The sequence below is a fragment of the Mixophyes fleayi genome, chromosome 5 (assembly GCF_038048845.1).
Source record: "Mixophyes fleayi isolate aMixFle1 chromosome 5, aMixFle1.hap1, whole genome shotgun sequence".
NCBI classification, from domain to species: Eukaryota; Metazoa; Chordata; class Amphibia; order Anura; family Limnodynastidae; genus Mixophyes; species Mixophyes fleayi.
Window position 1 is genome coordinate 9,149,619 of NC_134406.1, and position 14,857 is coordinate 9,164,475.

A 14,857-nucleotide genomic window follows, 5' to 3' on the forward strand; every position below is an offset into this window, starting at 1 on the left:
TCAGATTATAACTGTCATTTTGCAGAATGCACTAAATAAATGATAACTAGAATCTGATTGTTTGTTATAGACAACGTCTTCACTTTTCAAACTCGCAGCTTGACACAATTACCCCTCCGGTCTCAATTGATACTTTTAACGGGACCTGTTTGGAGGAGAAGCTAATTTTCTGTCACACTCTGCTTAATATAATAACACTTCGCTCAAAATCTACATCTATAATAAAGACAGTCCCCATGCACAGTGCTCTGTTTGAAATAAAAAATGGAAAGAAAGAAAAAAGTAGGTTGCGTGCCCCCTTCCAAAAAATCCTCAGCCAGCCACAGTGCTAGACAGCTAGAACTGGTTTCCTCTTTAACAGGAAGACCACAATTGTGAGGTTCCCCCTGTCGTAGTAAAAAACAGACCCAGGCTTGTCAGCGCAGGCTCGGTGCCTTTATGCTTGGGGGCTGGCCACCATGTCCTATCCTCCCAGTTAGTTTGGGGATCTTTCCAACCCCCCATGCACTGTGGGTGATTGGGATAATTAGCATAATTGGTAGCCCTGGAGTGGCAATGTTCTTACACTAGTATAATGTAGAGGAGCACAAAACATGCAGAGAGTTAAAAACACTTTTATCCCAGATAGGAACAAAATACAGAATAAGATTTAGTGAATGTCATTTCCGAGTGGGTTTTAATGGGGATTTTTCCCTAATCTCTAGCACAGAATGATGTCTGAGTTCTGTGGACTGACTGTGTGCACCTGACCTGAGTTTTAGATGTCATTCCTAAATGTGTGTTAAATGCTAAACATGTTAGAACAACATTCTATAATACCCATAATAATATATGGAAAGAACAAACAACAGTTACACAGCTGACATTTGAAAGAGTTCTGTAACTATTTGACCACTCTCTGTATTTCCGTAACACCCCCCCCCTTCCCCCGCGCAGTATCCAATGATAAATCTGCTGCTCATTCTGCTGCAAACAACTCACATCAGATGGTAAATGTGACTTTGTAACTGATTTAAAATACATTGAGGCTCCTGTTCTGCTAGACTTTGTGTCATGAATGCAGTGTCTACAGTATTGTACCTAGTAACAATATGTCTGCAAGTCCACATTGTGCACAAGATAGCACTGAAACAACTGGGGGATGTGTTACTTTTATGTTCTTATATGCAATTTGGTGTATGTAAGTATGTTTTTTTTTTCCCAGGTAAATTTGATATAAATCAAAAGTTCTGCAGCTTTAAATACAGTCTATAGAAAAGTGGGTACTTTATTATTTTAGAAGCCTTTACTATGGGCAGGACAGTGGTCGAAGTGGGCTGATAGATATACATCGGTATGTCATTCTGACACTTATCCCCATTGCTCAACACTTATTAATTAATTGTCAAACAAATTTGTCTCCAATGCAGAAACAATAGTGGGTGAGCTATTTGTATAGGCTTCAGTGAATTTTGACCTCCAGAAAAAAGGCAGCCACCTGATATAACTCGATCAGTAATTGAGACACATTGATAGACAAAAGGTAATTCACCTGAAACTGATTTAATGAATAAAAGGTCTATTTAGGAACTTCCCCTCAGCAAAGTAAAGAAAACCTGGAGTTGTCCGGTTTATTCCTTCCACATGCATGCTTAGAATTCATCTCTTGATACAGGCAGGTAAACATTTTTCTGCTTTTAGTGACAGAGACAGATCTTTGTTCCCTGTATGTGTGTGTGTCTTGGTAGCTCATTAAATGTGTGTGTGTATTAGACAAGGGAGGGGTGGATAGCTTTGCATCACTATATCTTTGTATTGTACTAATTAGTATTAAAAAGCACCTAAAATTAGGGTTAATATTAATTTAAACTTGCTAAATTACCTATAGCTGCAGGAGCCAGGTGGCCCCTGGGCATTCAGATATATTATCTATACGGCGACTTCAAAAATTTCCACTTCTACCAAGATATACCAGACACCAAGAATAGAATACAGAGCATGTGTCACAACTAGAGGTGAGAGATAATATGGCAGGTTATGGCACATATCGATTTTCACGACTCAACGGGCTAATTTCCAGTGACATAATCTTCAATGCAACAGTGCTGCGCCATTCAACGCTGTATTCTGAAACCCGCATTGTGGGCAGACAATACATTCTGCATTCTGCAGAGAGCTGCAAGTTTAGGAGCAGTTGCAAATGGATTCAGTTGTTGGATAGTAGATGAAAGTATTTTTTTTATTTTTACAGTAACCTAATGAAGAAAAACATGGTGTGGTCTAATTACTAAGACCCTTTGGCTGGCTCTCTATTGCCACTTTTCACAGAGATAGAAACCACCTAAATCGCCAAAGTAGGATAATTCAACTAGCATTAACAATTTTAAGTACAAGTGTACTAACGTGATGGACGTGTTTGTCAAAGGATCTTGACAAAGCGGACAGCGAAATGTACGTTGGGACGTTTTTGGAAGTTGTTAGTGACGTCACAGAACCCGGAAGTGGTTAGCGCCTTTGCGTTAGTACACTTGCACTTAAAATTATTAATGTTAATTATTATATAACTTGAATTATCCTAATTGGGGGATCAAGAGAGTAGACATGAATCAATACTATCAATGCACAATTAGATAGCAATCATTATATGTGTATTATTTTTTGAGACAATAACAAATCACAACCTTTTCTGATTGATAGATCTAAGATATCTGGATACCACAAGATGGGAGAAACCTATTAACACATCATATCTTGGTCAAATTATATAATATATATATATATATATATATATATATATATATATACACACAATGTGTGGACAGGGCCAGATTAAGGGAATGGAGGCCCCTGGGCTAAGGGCGCCTCCATTCCCCCGTGAGGTCCCCAATGTGAGCCACCCGCCGCCCCCCCGTACCCCGTGAGGGCCCACCCCCAAACGCTTACCTGTCACTGTAGTCCTCCATCCCCGGCGCGCTGTAAGCTCCTTACTGAGGAGATCTCGCGAGAGTTCACTCGCGATATTTCCTCAGTAAGCAGATTACTGAGCCCCGGGGACGGAGGACTACAGTGACAGTGCTCAGCAGCATTGATCGGGTTGGTGGCACCCCGCCCCCGGACCGATCAATAATGCTGCTGAGGACTTTGAAGGGCCCCCTGGATGCCCGAGGCCCCTGGGCTATAGCCCAGTTAGACCTCGGGTTAATCCGGCACTGCGTGTGGATAATAATTAATTTTGAGAAGCTCACCAAACTACTTTTTACTCCTATATTTCAATTACCTGCATATAATCAGTATGGACATAAGGTTGGCATCCACTGAAGGGTTCTGATTATTTTAATTTCACCATTTTCATTCTTAATAAGTCATCTTCTTCTATCGAGTTTTTACTATTTCACCTACAAAAATCTCTAAATAAAGGCTGATGCCAATTATTATATAATCAACAATGTATAGATGACACATTAATATACGATACGGTATGACTAGTGGACAAGAGTTCTTTCTGTTTGTTTTTTATTCTAACTCTGGTCTTTAAGATTAAATTCTGGTCCATGGAATATTTGCTTCATTACACATTTGGCCATAAAATTTTGCGTGTTTGCCTGGTGGAAATTTGCTTGAAATGTTTCCAGTCTTAACCCAACCACACCGAAGAGCAAAATTAATTGTCCATCATCGTTCCAGCTCCATCGATAGACCATAACTCCACAACCCGCAAATTTACAAATATAGGGCTCTCTCCCAGATCTTGCCCACGTCACTAGGACAGGTACCTCAATGATGTGATTTGCAACTCCACATCCCTCTCTGTACTTGTCAATTGACCTCCTGTCCAGGATCTGCTGAAATTGACAAGTATGAGTTATATGTCTCTCCAAGACGGACCTTGGGATCTTTACAAACAGTTCAAAACTGAATGCTGTTTGTACAATGTGATGGCACATTGGGCAGCATGGTGGCTCAGTGGTTAGCACTTCTGCCTTACAGCACTGGGGTCATGAGTTCAATTCCCGACCATGGCCTTATCTGTGAGGAGTTTGTATGGTCTCCCCGTGTTTGCGTGGGGTTTCCTCCGGCTGCTCCGGTTTCCTCCCACACTCCGAAAACATACTGGTAGGTAAATTGGCTGCTAACGAATTGACCCTAGTCTGTGTCTCTGTCTGTGTCTATGTGTGTGTTAGGGAATTTAGACTGTAAGCCCCAATGGGGCAGGGACTGATGTGAATGAGTTCTCTGTACAGCGCTGCGGAATTAGTGGCGCTTTATAAATAAATGGTGATGATGATGATGATAGCACCAGAATGCTTCCCCTTTCCCCAATCTTTACCTTCTGTTACTTACCATTCTATGTAACTTGTTAGTGTCATGATCAAACCAATGTTCCGCGCTGTGCAATACGTCATCTCTTTATTCATAAAGCAGTGGCGCACACAGGGGGGGTTTCTGAGTCTCCAGAATCCCCCCCCCCTGCGCTAACTTAGTGCCCACCATAGCGGCACTGTCCTATACAGCAGCCGTGGCGCTGTCAAAGAATTGTCCGTGGCGGTGCTGTATTGTATGCGGCTGCTGTATAGGACAGCGCTGCCGAAACGTAGCTACTGCGCATGCGCAGGTGCATGCGCAGCAGCTCTCTCTCGTGTTTTTTCTTTTTTTTTTTTTTTTGGGTCAGGGGGGGGAAACCCCCCTGACAATCCTGCGTGCGCCCCTGTAAAGGTTAATAATAATCCCTAACTCCATGCCAGAGATAGCTGAATAATGCAAGATAGTACTAGACCAGGGGTGGGCAAACCAGTCCTCAAGGGTCATATCCAGTTCATGTTTTTAGGATTTCTTTAATCATGTACAGCTGAGTTAATCTATTTGGCTGGGTCAGTAATTATCCCACCTGTTTCTACAGACAGAAATCCTAAAAACATGAACTGGATATGGCCCTTGAGGACAGGTTTGCCCACCCCTGTACTAGACAAATACAATTCGGTATAAATGCAAAAAATGTAATTGTCTGAGATTTGTAACCATGGAAAAACTGATGGGGACCTTTTATTTTGTCTAGGTTTCCGTAACTGTCGGTCATCCAAACAAAAAGCTGTCAATTTCAACACGTTACCAAAAAAAGCAATTAAAAAAATTTGCTTGGGTAAAATGGAAAAAACCCCAAAATGGTCATAGATTTGTACACCTCCAGTCTTGAAGGAGTTAAAATATTATGACTTCAATATGTCGCAGTGAGATTATCTCTTGTAGAGGCAACAACAAGATCTTTTTGCCCTCTTGCCACACCGCTGGTTATCTGTAATAACTGCAACGGTGTTAGCCGATCGATTTACGCTGTAATTGGTTTGCTACTTAAGTTCCCCTTCTCTCTCCCTCTCTTTGTATCTCTCTCTATTTTTTCCTTGTTGTTAACAGATAAACAAATAATTTAGGCTGCACCTGTCTTTCTTTATGTGTAAAGAGACGTCTCTTTTCATAGCTGAAACTTGTGCTGTTTTTATAGAGAGTATTGCTTGAATCGCTGGATTGAGGAGCTCGTCACGTATTGGAAATGTATCAGACTTTAACCAGCAAGCATCTGTTTTAATTAGCATTTTAAGGCTAACCGTCAGAAGAAACCTTTGCCTGGTGCCAGCCTTTCATATATTACCGGAGAATATGGCATTCTGACAGAAAAGCAGCTAAAGATATAAGAAAATGTATCAAACAATGCGGATATCTGTTAATATGTAATGGTCTTTATGCACTCAGACTGACAACACTAAACAATAAGTTGTGCTGGTATTCATTACTATTGGGTATCTATAGTTGCGTTAATATGTTATATCTGTTATATTTGGTAATTGTCTCCATTGGAACGATCTCCCTCATTTTATTAGACTATGCCCTTGCCTGTATATCTCCAAACGGTCATTGAAAACCCACAAAGCCTACCAGTCCTCCACTCAACCATCTCACCAAGTAGTATCCCTCACCCTCTCATCCTCCATCTCTCCCACTCTTGCTTCTTGCCCTCAGATCCCCTTATATTGGCTCACCCCCACAACCGTTTGTCTGCTCCCTTCTCTTTAGATTGTAAGCTCTAGTGATCAGGGCCCTCTTCCTTCGTGTTCTCATTACCATAGGCAAACCGAGGGGGGGGGGTTCTTAGTACCTGGAAACCCCCCTCCAAGCCTGGGCCACTATATAATTGAGGTGGCTGGACCCTGCCCCCGCTTCACACGGCTCTGCTTACAAAGGGAGAGCTGCGTGCACCTTACAGTAATGCACGCAGCATTGCCCATGTATATTATAGGGATTGGAAGAGTTGGAGAGCAGCCAAGCACTGTGTAATATTATATCCATGCCCCAAAGCATGCGGGTCATGAAAACACCCCTTCGCCACATCACCCATCCAGGCTATCAGTGACTGTGTTGTCAGTTGTAGTGTTATATGTTTACTGTATTGTACTGTTATACCATTTACTGGCTTGCTGTTTGCCCTCTGTACGATGCTGCGGACCACATGTGGCACACTATAAATAAAGGTTAATGATCATAAAAATAATAATAATAATAATAATAATAATGGTCTTGTGGTCATCAGTGCTGAAACTGATGAGGATGTTAAGCAAAGTGAATCCAAACCCTTATCCATAGTCCAAAATCTATAATCTTTTATTTTGTGAGGACTCACACAAACCAACCACTTCAACCACAGAAGTCTCTAAATAGCCTAGTTTGTAGCAGGGCCATATCCTTGTACCATTAAGAATATTGGGCTATGCTTACCTGTGTATTTTATCAAACTACCATCCTACTATCTAGCTTGGCTGCTCTTTCTATCTGTTTTATGTACAACCAATGCATCTTTGCCAACCTGTATTTTTTTTTATATTGACATCCTATCTGACGCTACTCTGCCACTCACTTGCACCCAGCACCTTTCCCTTGTACTATAAGGAAATGTATATTTGATAAAACTGCCATCTGATTACCTCTTTGGGGCTTTTCTGCCAGTTTGTTTCATTTTCGTCCAATGCCATCATCTAGAAGCAGGAAGACACATCACTGCCTTGAGACTTGGAATGTAATGGAGAGAACAAGCACATTTCCGAATGAATTGTTACAAAATTCCATTTACCTTTATTTATAGTTACTGTAAGAAGTGTAGACTGCCAGCTCGCTGCAGCTTATAATGTTGCTAATTGTAAGGTGGTCATTATAAAATACACTAAATAAATAAATAAATAAAGTAATGTAAATTATTACTATATGACTAAGGGATGTCTCAGCCTCCCTCCCTTAGTGTACTAATTAGACATCACAGCCTCCCTCCCTTACTGTACTAATTAGACATCACAGCCTCCCTCCCTTACTGTACTAATTAGACATCACAGCCTCCCTCCCTTACTGTACTAATTAGACATCACAGCCTCCCTCTGTTACTGTACTAATTAGATATCACAGCCTCCCTTCCTTACTGTACTAATAATTAGACATCACAGCCTCTCTTACTTACTGTACTAATTATTGTAATTGAATATTCCCAGCCTGCCCACCTTTGTCTATTGTGATTGGATGTCCAAGCCTCTGTACCTTATTGTTTTATGATTGGATACGACAGCCTCCCTAAGTTATTATATTACAATTGCACCTCACTCTATTACAATTGGATGTCCCAGCCTTCCTATATTGCTATATTACAATTGCATGTCCCAAGCTCCTTATCTTACTGTATTGGAAATGGATGTCCTAGCTGCAATATTTCGTGATTTGATGTTCCAGTCTCTCTACCTTATTATCTTACATTTGGATGTCCTATGAACCATAGTATATTACCATTTGATCTCCCAGCAGTCATTTGCAATTGAAGAAGGAATATTAAGCACAGACGCAACGTAATGATGGTTGACCTGTTTTTTGTTGGGCGCTTGTAACGGAAGAGGGGGGAAGTTATTCCTTGGTCTCATCTGGGGATGTTCTGAATGTTTTCTGTTAATCAAATTTAATTTAGGCTGCTACATATAATAATACATGACAATTTACTGATGGAGGACGCCTCCTTTAAACAGAAGATACGTTTTCACTTCTACAGGTGACTTTTTAAGCAGTGCGATCCTTTCACAGTTTATTGCAGCTGACTCGCAGTTTCACAAACTACTTAAATCATTTTAATATTCTACCACCAGGTGATAAATCATCCAGTCTCTTATAATCATAACTGTTGCCGTGTACCAGTAGCGAGCATATAATTTGTAACAAGCTCAGGCAATTGCTGATAAACACCATACCCATAAATAATTGTTGAGCAGTTATTTAATGATTACCTCCATGGCGCCTTTTATATTTTAGCTATCATTATTCCCCATGGATAATAACTAATTTGAAAATGTTAAACCCACGTCACGCAGCACAAATCTAAAATAACAAGTTTATGATTCACATTAGACATATGTACAGTATTTGACGGAATTTAAAGAATTGAAGTGCAGTGATTGCTTTGTATCAAGCAAGACCAGATTAAGGGCCCATGGGGCCCTAGACAAGACACTGGTTTGAGCCGCCCACCTTCCCCTTTATGCCAAAATGCCTTTCCAATGGCATTCCTATACCGCTCTATTTACAGTTCTTACCCTACACATGCCCCCCACATAAGCCTTTGCACCCGTTCCTCGCTACCCTCATCCAATCCACAGCCCCGGCTGTCCCATTCCCTTCACAGTTTTACTATTCCCAAAGAGAGCTCCCGTCCACCCACACCAGCTTTCTCCTTCAGTTGTGAAACTACAAGCCCCAGCATGCCAGGCATGTCACATTTCCTGGTGGGCAACAGGTTGCATAATGTTGGCCTGCTTAATCTGAGTACACTACATTGCTGCCCCATAGAGTGATATTATAAATGCTCTACCTGTCAATGCTCATGGTCAACTTCCTGTTTATCCTTCATTGCTGTGGGCTAATTGGTCAGATACCAGCGCTCGCTCAGTGTGGGTCAGTCAGACTGTGCTGGTTCTGGGTTCGAGGAGCTCAGCAGAGGTGTCTTAGTGGTAACGTGCAGGTCCCTGCATGGTCTATGGGGTATGTGCTGAATTGAAAAGTATAGCCAGTGGCAGGGACGGATTGGGTGAATGCAGCTCCCCCCTTCGCAAGCAGAAAAGTGTGAATCAGGTAATACCGAGATTAAAAATTTGGCCAAGCTGACACTACTGCTAAGTGGCACACATTTGTTTCCCAGCAAGGACAAGTATTACTCTTAATGTATTTTATATTTTCACACAATTCACGTTTTGATTGCTTCTGCAATTGTTAGAGGACAGTCCTCCAAAATCCTGCCTGTCCCCCCGAAATGAAGCAGTTGGTAGACAGTGCTCTATCCTACAGCTGGGGGTAAATGTATCAAGCTTAGAGTTTTCTGGCGGGTTTGAAAAGTGGAGATGCTGCCTATAGCAACCAATCAGATTCTAGCTTTCATTTTGTAGAATGTACTAAATAAATGATAGCTAGAATCTGATTGGTTTTTCAAACCCGCCGGAAAACTCTCAGCTTGATACATTTACCCTCTGGTGTCTTAAGCTCTATTGCTTCTTGTCTGTATTTGGAGAAAAGTGGGTTGGGATCAGCCCTTGAATTGCGACACTCCCAACTAAAGAGGGACAGTTGGGAAATATACATCCCTAGAATACAATAGGCGGCAGGGATTAATTTAAAAAAATTCAGTGGAGAATCCATATTAATGAGATTTCGCCTTCAGGTGACTTTATTTATAGGCTTGTAAACACCCTCTTGCCTATTTGACTAAATCTATGTCTTCCTTCTGTGCTACCATCAGTCATAGTTGGTTCATGCTGTTACCCTGGCGCTCTCTGCACTGAATACTATTTTATCCACAGCCTTGTGTTAAATGTCAGCGCAACGTTGCTGAAAAGCACAGAGGTCAGTGAAAAAATATAAAGCTAAGTATTTAGTAGAATTCGCAGGAGGGTGTGTACATGCCAATCAATTAAAATTGTCTAAAGTTCGAAAACACCATTAGTAAAAGAAAGTTTTAACCTGATCTGTTTTTTTTAAGATTATAAAGTGTCTGATAACTCCAACGGATCCACAATTACTGTAAGAATTTCCCAGCTCAGGAATGGCGTGGGATGCTCAATAAATTATGTTCCATTCTACATTGTGTCTTGCAGCAGACATTCCTGAAATACCCTCAGTCAATCAATTCAGTTAGAAGGCAAGGAAACGTCTTCATCACAGCTGAAATCCTCACATAGTGTTTGGTAGAGGTTAGGCCACCTGCCTGTACTCATAATGCGGCTAATTTTATTTTGTGGTACTTGGAGCTTATAATTAGCGTGGCAGAGGGATAAAGATGGAAGTCAGGAGAGGTACTGTGAGCCTGACAAATAGCGTATGACATGTGAAAGGGGAGTGATGGATGAGGCAGTAGACAGGGGATTTGTTGTACTTCTGTGTGTACAGTAATAATGTAATGAAAGGGAAACGATCATAAACAATAGCTGAAATATGGTGAAGCTATTGCAAAAAATATTATTCTCTGTTTTCGAGGGAAGGAGGGGTGAGAAGATGCAATGTAATGCTACAGAGGTTGGGGAGAAATGTGTCACTACAGGAAGAGTGATGTGTTACTGGGGAAGTCTGGGAAGATGAAGTGTTTTATATGGGTAGGGCAGGACACCCCCCCCCCTTTGTGACACAGCCATGCCCCTTATGGCGCTTGGCCATGCCACTACCGACACTACTGCTAAGTGGCACACAATTTTATCCCAGTAAGAACTTTTAACAAAAGTATTATATTGAACATATTTTCACACAATTCAAGTTTTATTGTGGCACCTTCAAATAACTAAAATCCCTCAATGTGACCTTCAGTCCAGGAAAAGGTTGTACACTCCCGCTGTAGCCAATACTTAATATAAGTATCAATGCCGGGTCGTCCCCCTCCTCCAAAGGCCCCATTCCTGTGGAGAACAGAACAGAACAGAGACTTCTTCTGACCAATAGAGAAGAGTGGTGGGCCCAGAATCCGTGAATGGAATCTTTGGGTCTCTGCCCGGTTAACGCACTATTCTGCCCTTGTGTTGGATGACTGCTAATGTGTCACCCATATTCTGATATATTCTGACGAATGTATTATTATAATGAATTTAAGAAATAGTGTTCTAAACTATGTGGGCATTACGAATGTTTGAAAATATTGCCATTTCCTTTTAACGTCCTTAGTATAGCTATGGATTGATCGTGTCAATCTATGTAGATTGTTGACACTTCTTATTGTTGTCCTATGGGTTTCTTATCTAAGGTAACTTTGTTTCGTTTCCCCCCGTAGGTTACGGACATGCTGCACCCGGTACGGACGCGGGGAAAGCTTTCTGCATGTTCTATGCTGTATTGGGAATCCCTCTTACCCTGGTGATGTTCCAGAGCCTTGGTGAGCGAATGAACACTTTTGTAAAATACCTCCTGAAACGGATTAAGAAATGCTGCGGAATGAGGAGCACGGAGGTCTCCATGGAGAATATGGTGACCGTTGGCTTCTTTTCCTGCATGGGCACCCTATGCATTGGAGCTGCAGCCTTTTCCCATTACGAAGAATGGAGCTTTTTCCAGGCTTACTATTACTGCTTTATAACTTTAACCACAATAGGTTTTGGAGACTACGTGGCTCTACAGAAAAACAGGGCCCTCCAAAAGAAGCCGCTCTACGTGGCCTTCAGCTTTATGTACATTCTAGTAGGTTTGACAGTTATTGGGGCATTTCTAAACTTAGTCGTTCTCAGGTTTTTAACCATGAACAGTGAAGATGAGAGGAGGGATGCCGAGGAGCGGGCATCTTTAGCCGGAAATCGGAACAGCATGATCATCCACATCCAAGAAGACTCACAACACGGTCGGCCGAGATATAAGGCTGAGGTGACCGACCTGCAGTCGGTCTGCTCGTGCATGTGCTACAGGTCCCATGAGTACACCAGTAGGGTGATGTCTCATCAAAATTCCTTCAGCAACAAGCTGAACCCTCAGTACTTTCATTCTATATCTTACAAGATCGAAGAAATCTCACCAAGCACATTAAAAAACAGTCTCTTTCCATCTCCCGTTAGCTCTACTTCACCTGGGTTGCACAGCTTTACAGAAAACCACAGGCTAATGAAAAGGCGAAAGTCCATTTAAGGTCGCCCTTGTTTTGGCCCTGGGTCACTGTTCTCTCTCTACCCCTCTCTGCCCTTTAATTCTTATTTTTGAATTGAGACAGAGAGGGGCAAAAAGAAATGCAACAAAATTAAGTAGCCTGCCTTCTCTGAGACTCGTTACTGAGCATGAAGCATGATAACCTTCTACTCCAGCAAAGTATGCCTTATATTACCCCCCCTGAGCGGATTTCAGTGGATTTCATAATCAAATGATATTGAGTACCAATTCCAAAGTTGCACACAAACAGGGGGACACTTGTGTGCCGCTCGTACTTTTGAACCTAGCAAACTTTATGTTTTACAAAATATTAAAAAAAGAAATGGAACAGGTGACGGGTATACATTGAAATGTCTGTGCAATCCCGACAATTAACACATTGTGACAAAATTTTTAAAATATCAGGTATTCTTTACTTGAACCAAATGTATTGCTCAATCTTGAAGTTACTCCCTGATCTAAAGATGAAAAAAAAAAGGAAAGATTATTATTATTAATTTTTATTATTATTATTTTTTATTGCCAGATACAGCATGTGCATTAGTCAGTCTATATGCCGGGTATTGCCTGATACATTTGCAAATGCTAGATAGATTGTTTAATAAAATAGTTAAAACGACGGAGAGGATGGATATTTCTAGCTTGCCAGTTCAAAATTTTAAAAAATAAAATAAAGCATGCACTTTGTGAAACTGGTATGCATTAGAAAAACACAAAAAAATGTATAATATAATTTAAAAAAAATATCCACATTATTATAATTTTCTTTTTTTTTTTCATCACCAGAATTATTAATTTCTGTTTGCCACTCAGTTTCAAAATTTAATTTGTTGCTCGGACGCTTATCGGTGAAACAGAGGCACCGATTTGGGTTAAATTGTATTTTTAAGTCTTCATTATTTTATTTAAAAAAATATATATATATAATAATAATATTTTTGGTGCAGCAAGTACCTGCATGAATAGAATTATATTTTTAGGGAATGCTTGATGGGTATATTTGGGTGGATGCACATTTTTTTTTTTTTTTTGCAATTCAATAAATAGAGACAGGGCATTCCTTCTTGTATGTATAACTACAAACATCAGTCTCTATTGCTTTTTTTTTTATTTGTAAATAATGGTAATAAGCCTTTGTTTGGTGTCAGGAAGAGTTCAAGGGACAGTATCCTCTGTATTGACCTTCTTGGAAACTGGCAAAGGTTGCAAATCCCTTAGATGCCATATTGGCAGAGTGGGAGATGAATTCTCTGTTATAAAGCCACATTGCTGGATTTTAAAAGGACATGGAACTGCGGTGTTTATCAGGCTGGCAACAGCAGATTCCTTGGGGGATGATCAGTGTCTATAATAGATGCCGTCAGTTTGCTTTTGAAAAGCTGGTTCTAAAAGTTTAATTGCAGACATGTCGACCTGCTGTATGTACCATGCCAGCCAACAACCTATAGGCATCCATGCCCTCGATGGCAGAGCTTTGTACCTCATAAGAAAAGTTAAAGATTTATGGGTTGCAATAAATTGTTCATATCTCTATCTTTCTGAAATTGTCTTCTCCTGATTTTAACACCTTGCCGTTGTGTTTTGTTTGAGGGGCATTGCAGGGGTACCTTGATTTCTGACAAGCCTATATGGTCATGATATTTGTCCTGGGAGCAGGGTTAGCACACACACACTAGTGAAAATATATAGATTTCTGAAGGATCTCAGGAACCACCAAATTATTATCCACATTACTCAACAGGAAGTCCTTTTTTTATTTTGTTAAACGTAAGAGAGACTGAGAAATCCAGGGCTGGCTGAATGGGAAGCATCAGAATGTAGGAAATAAATTCTGTGTCTTGACAAGGATGGAGGAAGCTAACGGGATAATTTAATAATATACTTTAGAATAGTAACTTTCTGTTTAGTAATATACTCTGATGGGTAGCATTTTATTTTATTTTTTTTTAAAATACATTTTTACAAAGATAAAACCATTAGATTTTTTTTAATCTTAATTTGCACTTTTTAAGTTTGAACTATATCAGTACTGCTATGAGATTTATAATCCTGAAACGATTTGGATTTGAGGTTTTCCAAAAAGAGTTTTTTTACGTTATCTGGAGCACCATGGCTAAAATACAGCTAAAAAAAACCATTTAAAAATGTACCCAAAGTCACAGAACAGCAGTAATAATTAAACTATTCTTTTCTGGTTTTTAGAACTTTCTGGATAATCGGTTTTCTGTCCCTCATGAGTAGGGCTTAATGGCACTGTTAAAATGTCCCGCAGATATTATGTCATAACTGTATAGTTTGTATAGAAAATTCAACAGACTAAAAAATCACACACACATCTTAATTGTTAATAATTGTTAAATAAGCCCAACTATCATCAAAGCTCTATACGAATATTTACAATGATGTGAAAAAAAGAATACTGTTTATTAAATTATATTTTGTATATATTTTGGTGCAATTATGAAATCGAAATTGAAAATGAGAATCAGAGCAATACTTAAAAATCAAACATTTTGGGCCAAAGTCATTAAGGGGAGCAAAGCAAAAAAAAAGAAAAGGAGTAAGTTTGCTCCTGGACAAACCATGTTACAATGCAAGGGGTGAAAATTAGTTTATTATTTTGCACATAAGTTAAATACTGGTTGTTTTTTTCATGTAGCACACAGACACTTGATAGCTTTATTTTTACATTGAAATT

At 40.1% G+C, this 14,857-nt stretch overlaps 1 protein-coding gene across 1 annotated transcript in view; it reads left to right on the forward strand.

Moving 5' to 3' along the window:
- Positions 1 to 13,692, forward strand: part of KCNK9 (potassium two pore domain channel subfamily K member 9) — a 123,758-nt gene extending 110,066 nt beyond the window's left edge. Inside the window, exon 2 of the mRNA XM_075211677.1 lies at positions 11,300 to 13,692. Within this exon, the coding sequence (XP_075067778.1) occupies positions 11,300 to 12,141 (842 nt within the window). The 3' untranslated portion in view covers positions 12,142 to 13,692. The remainder of the gene's footprint in view (positions 1 to 11,299) is intronic.
- Positions 13,693 to 14,857: the final 1,165 nt, after the last annotated feature.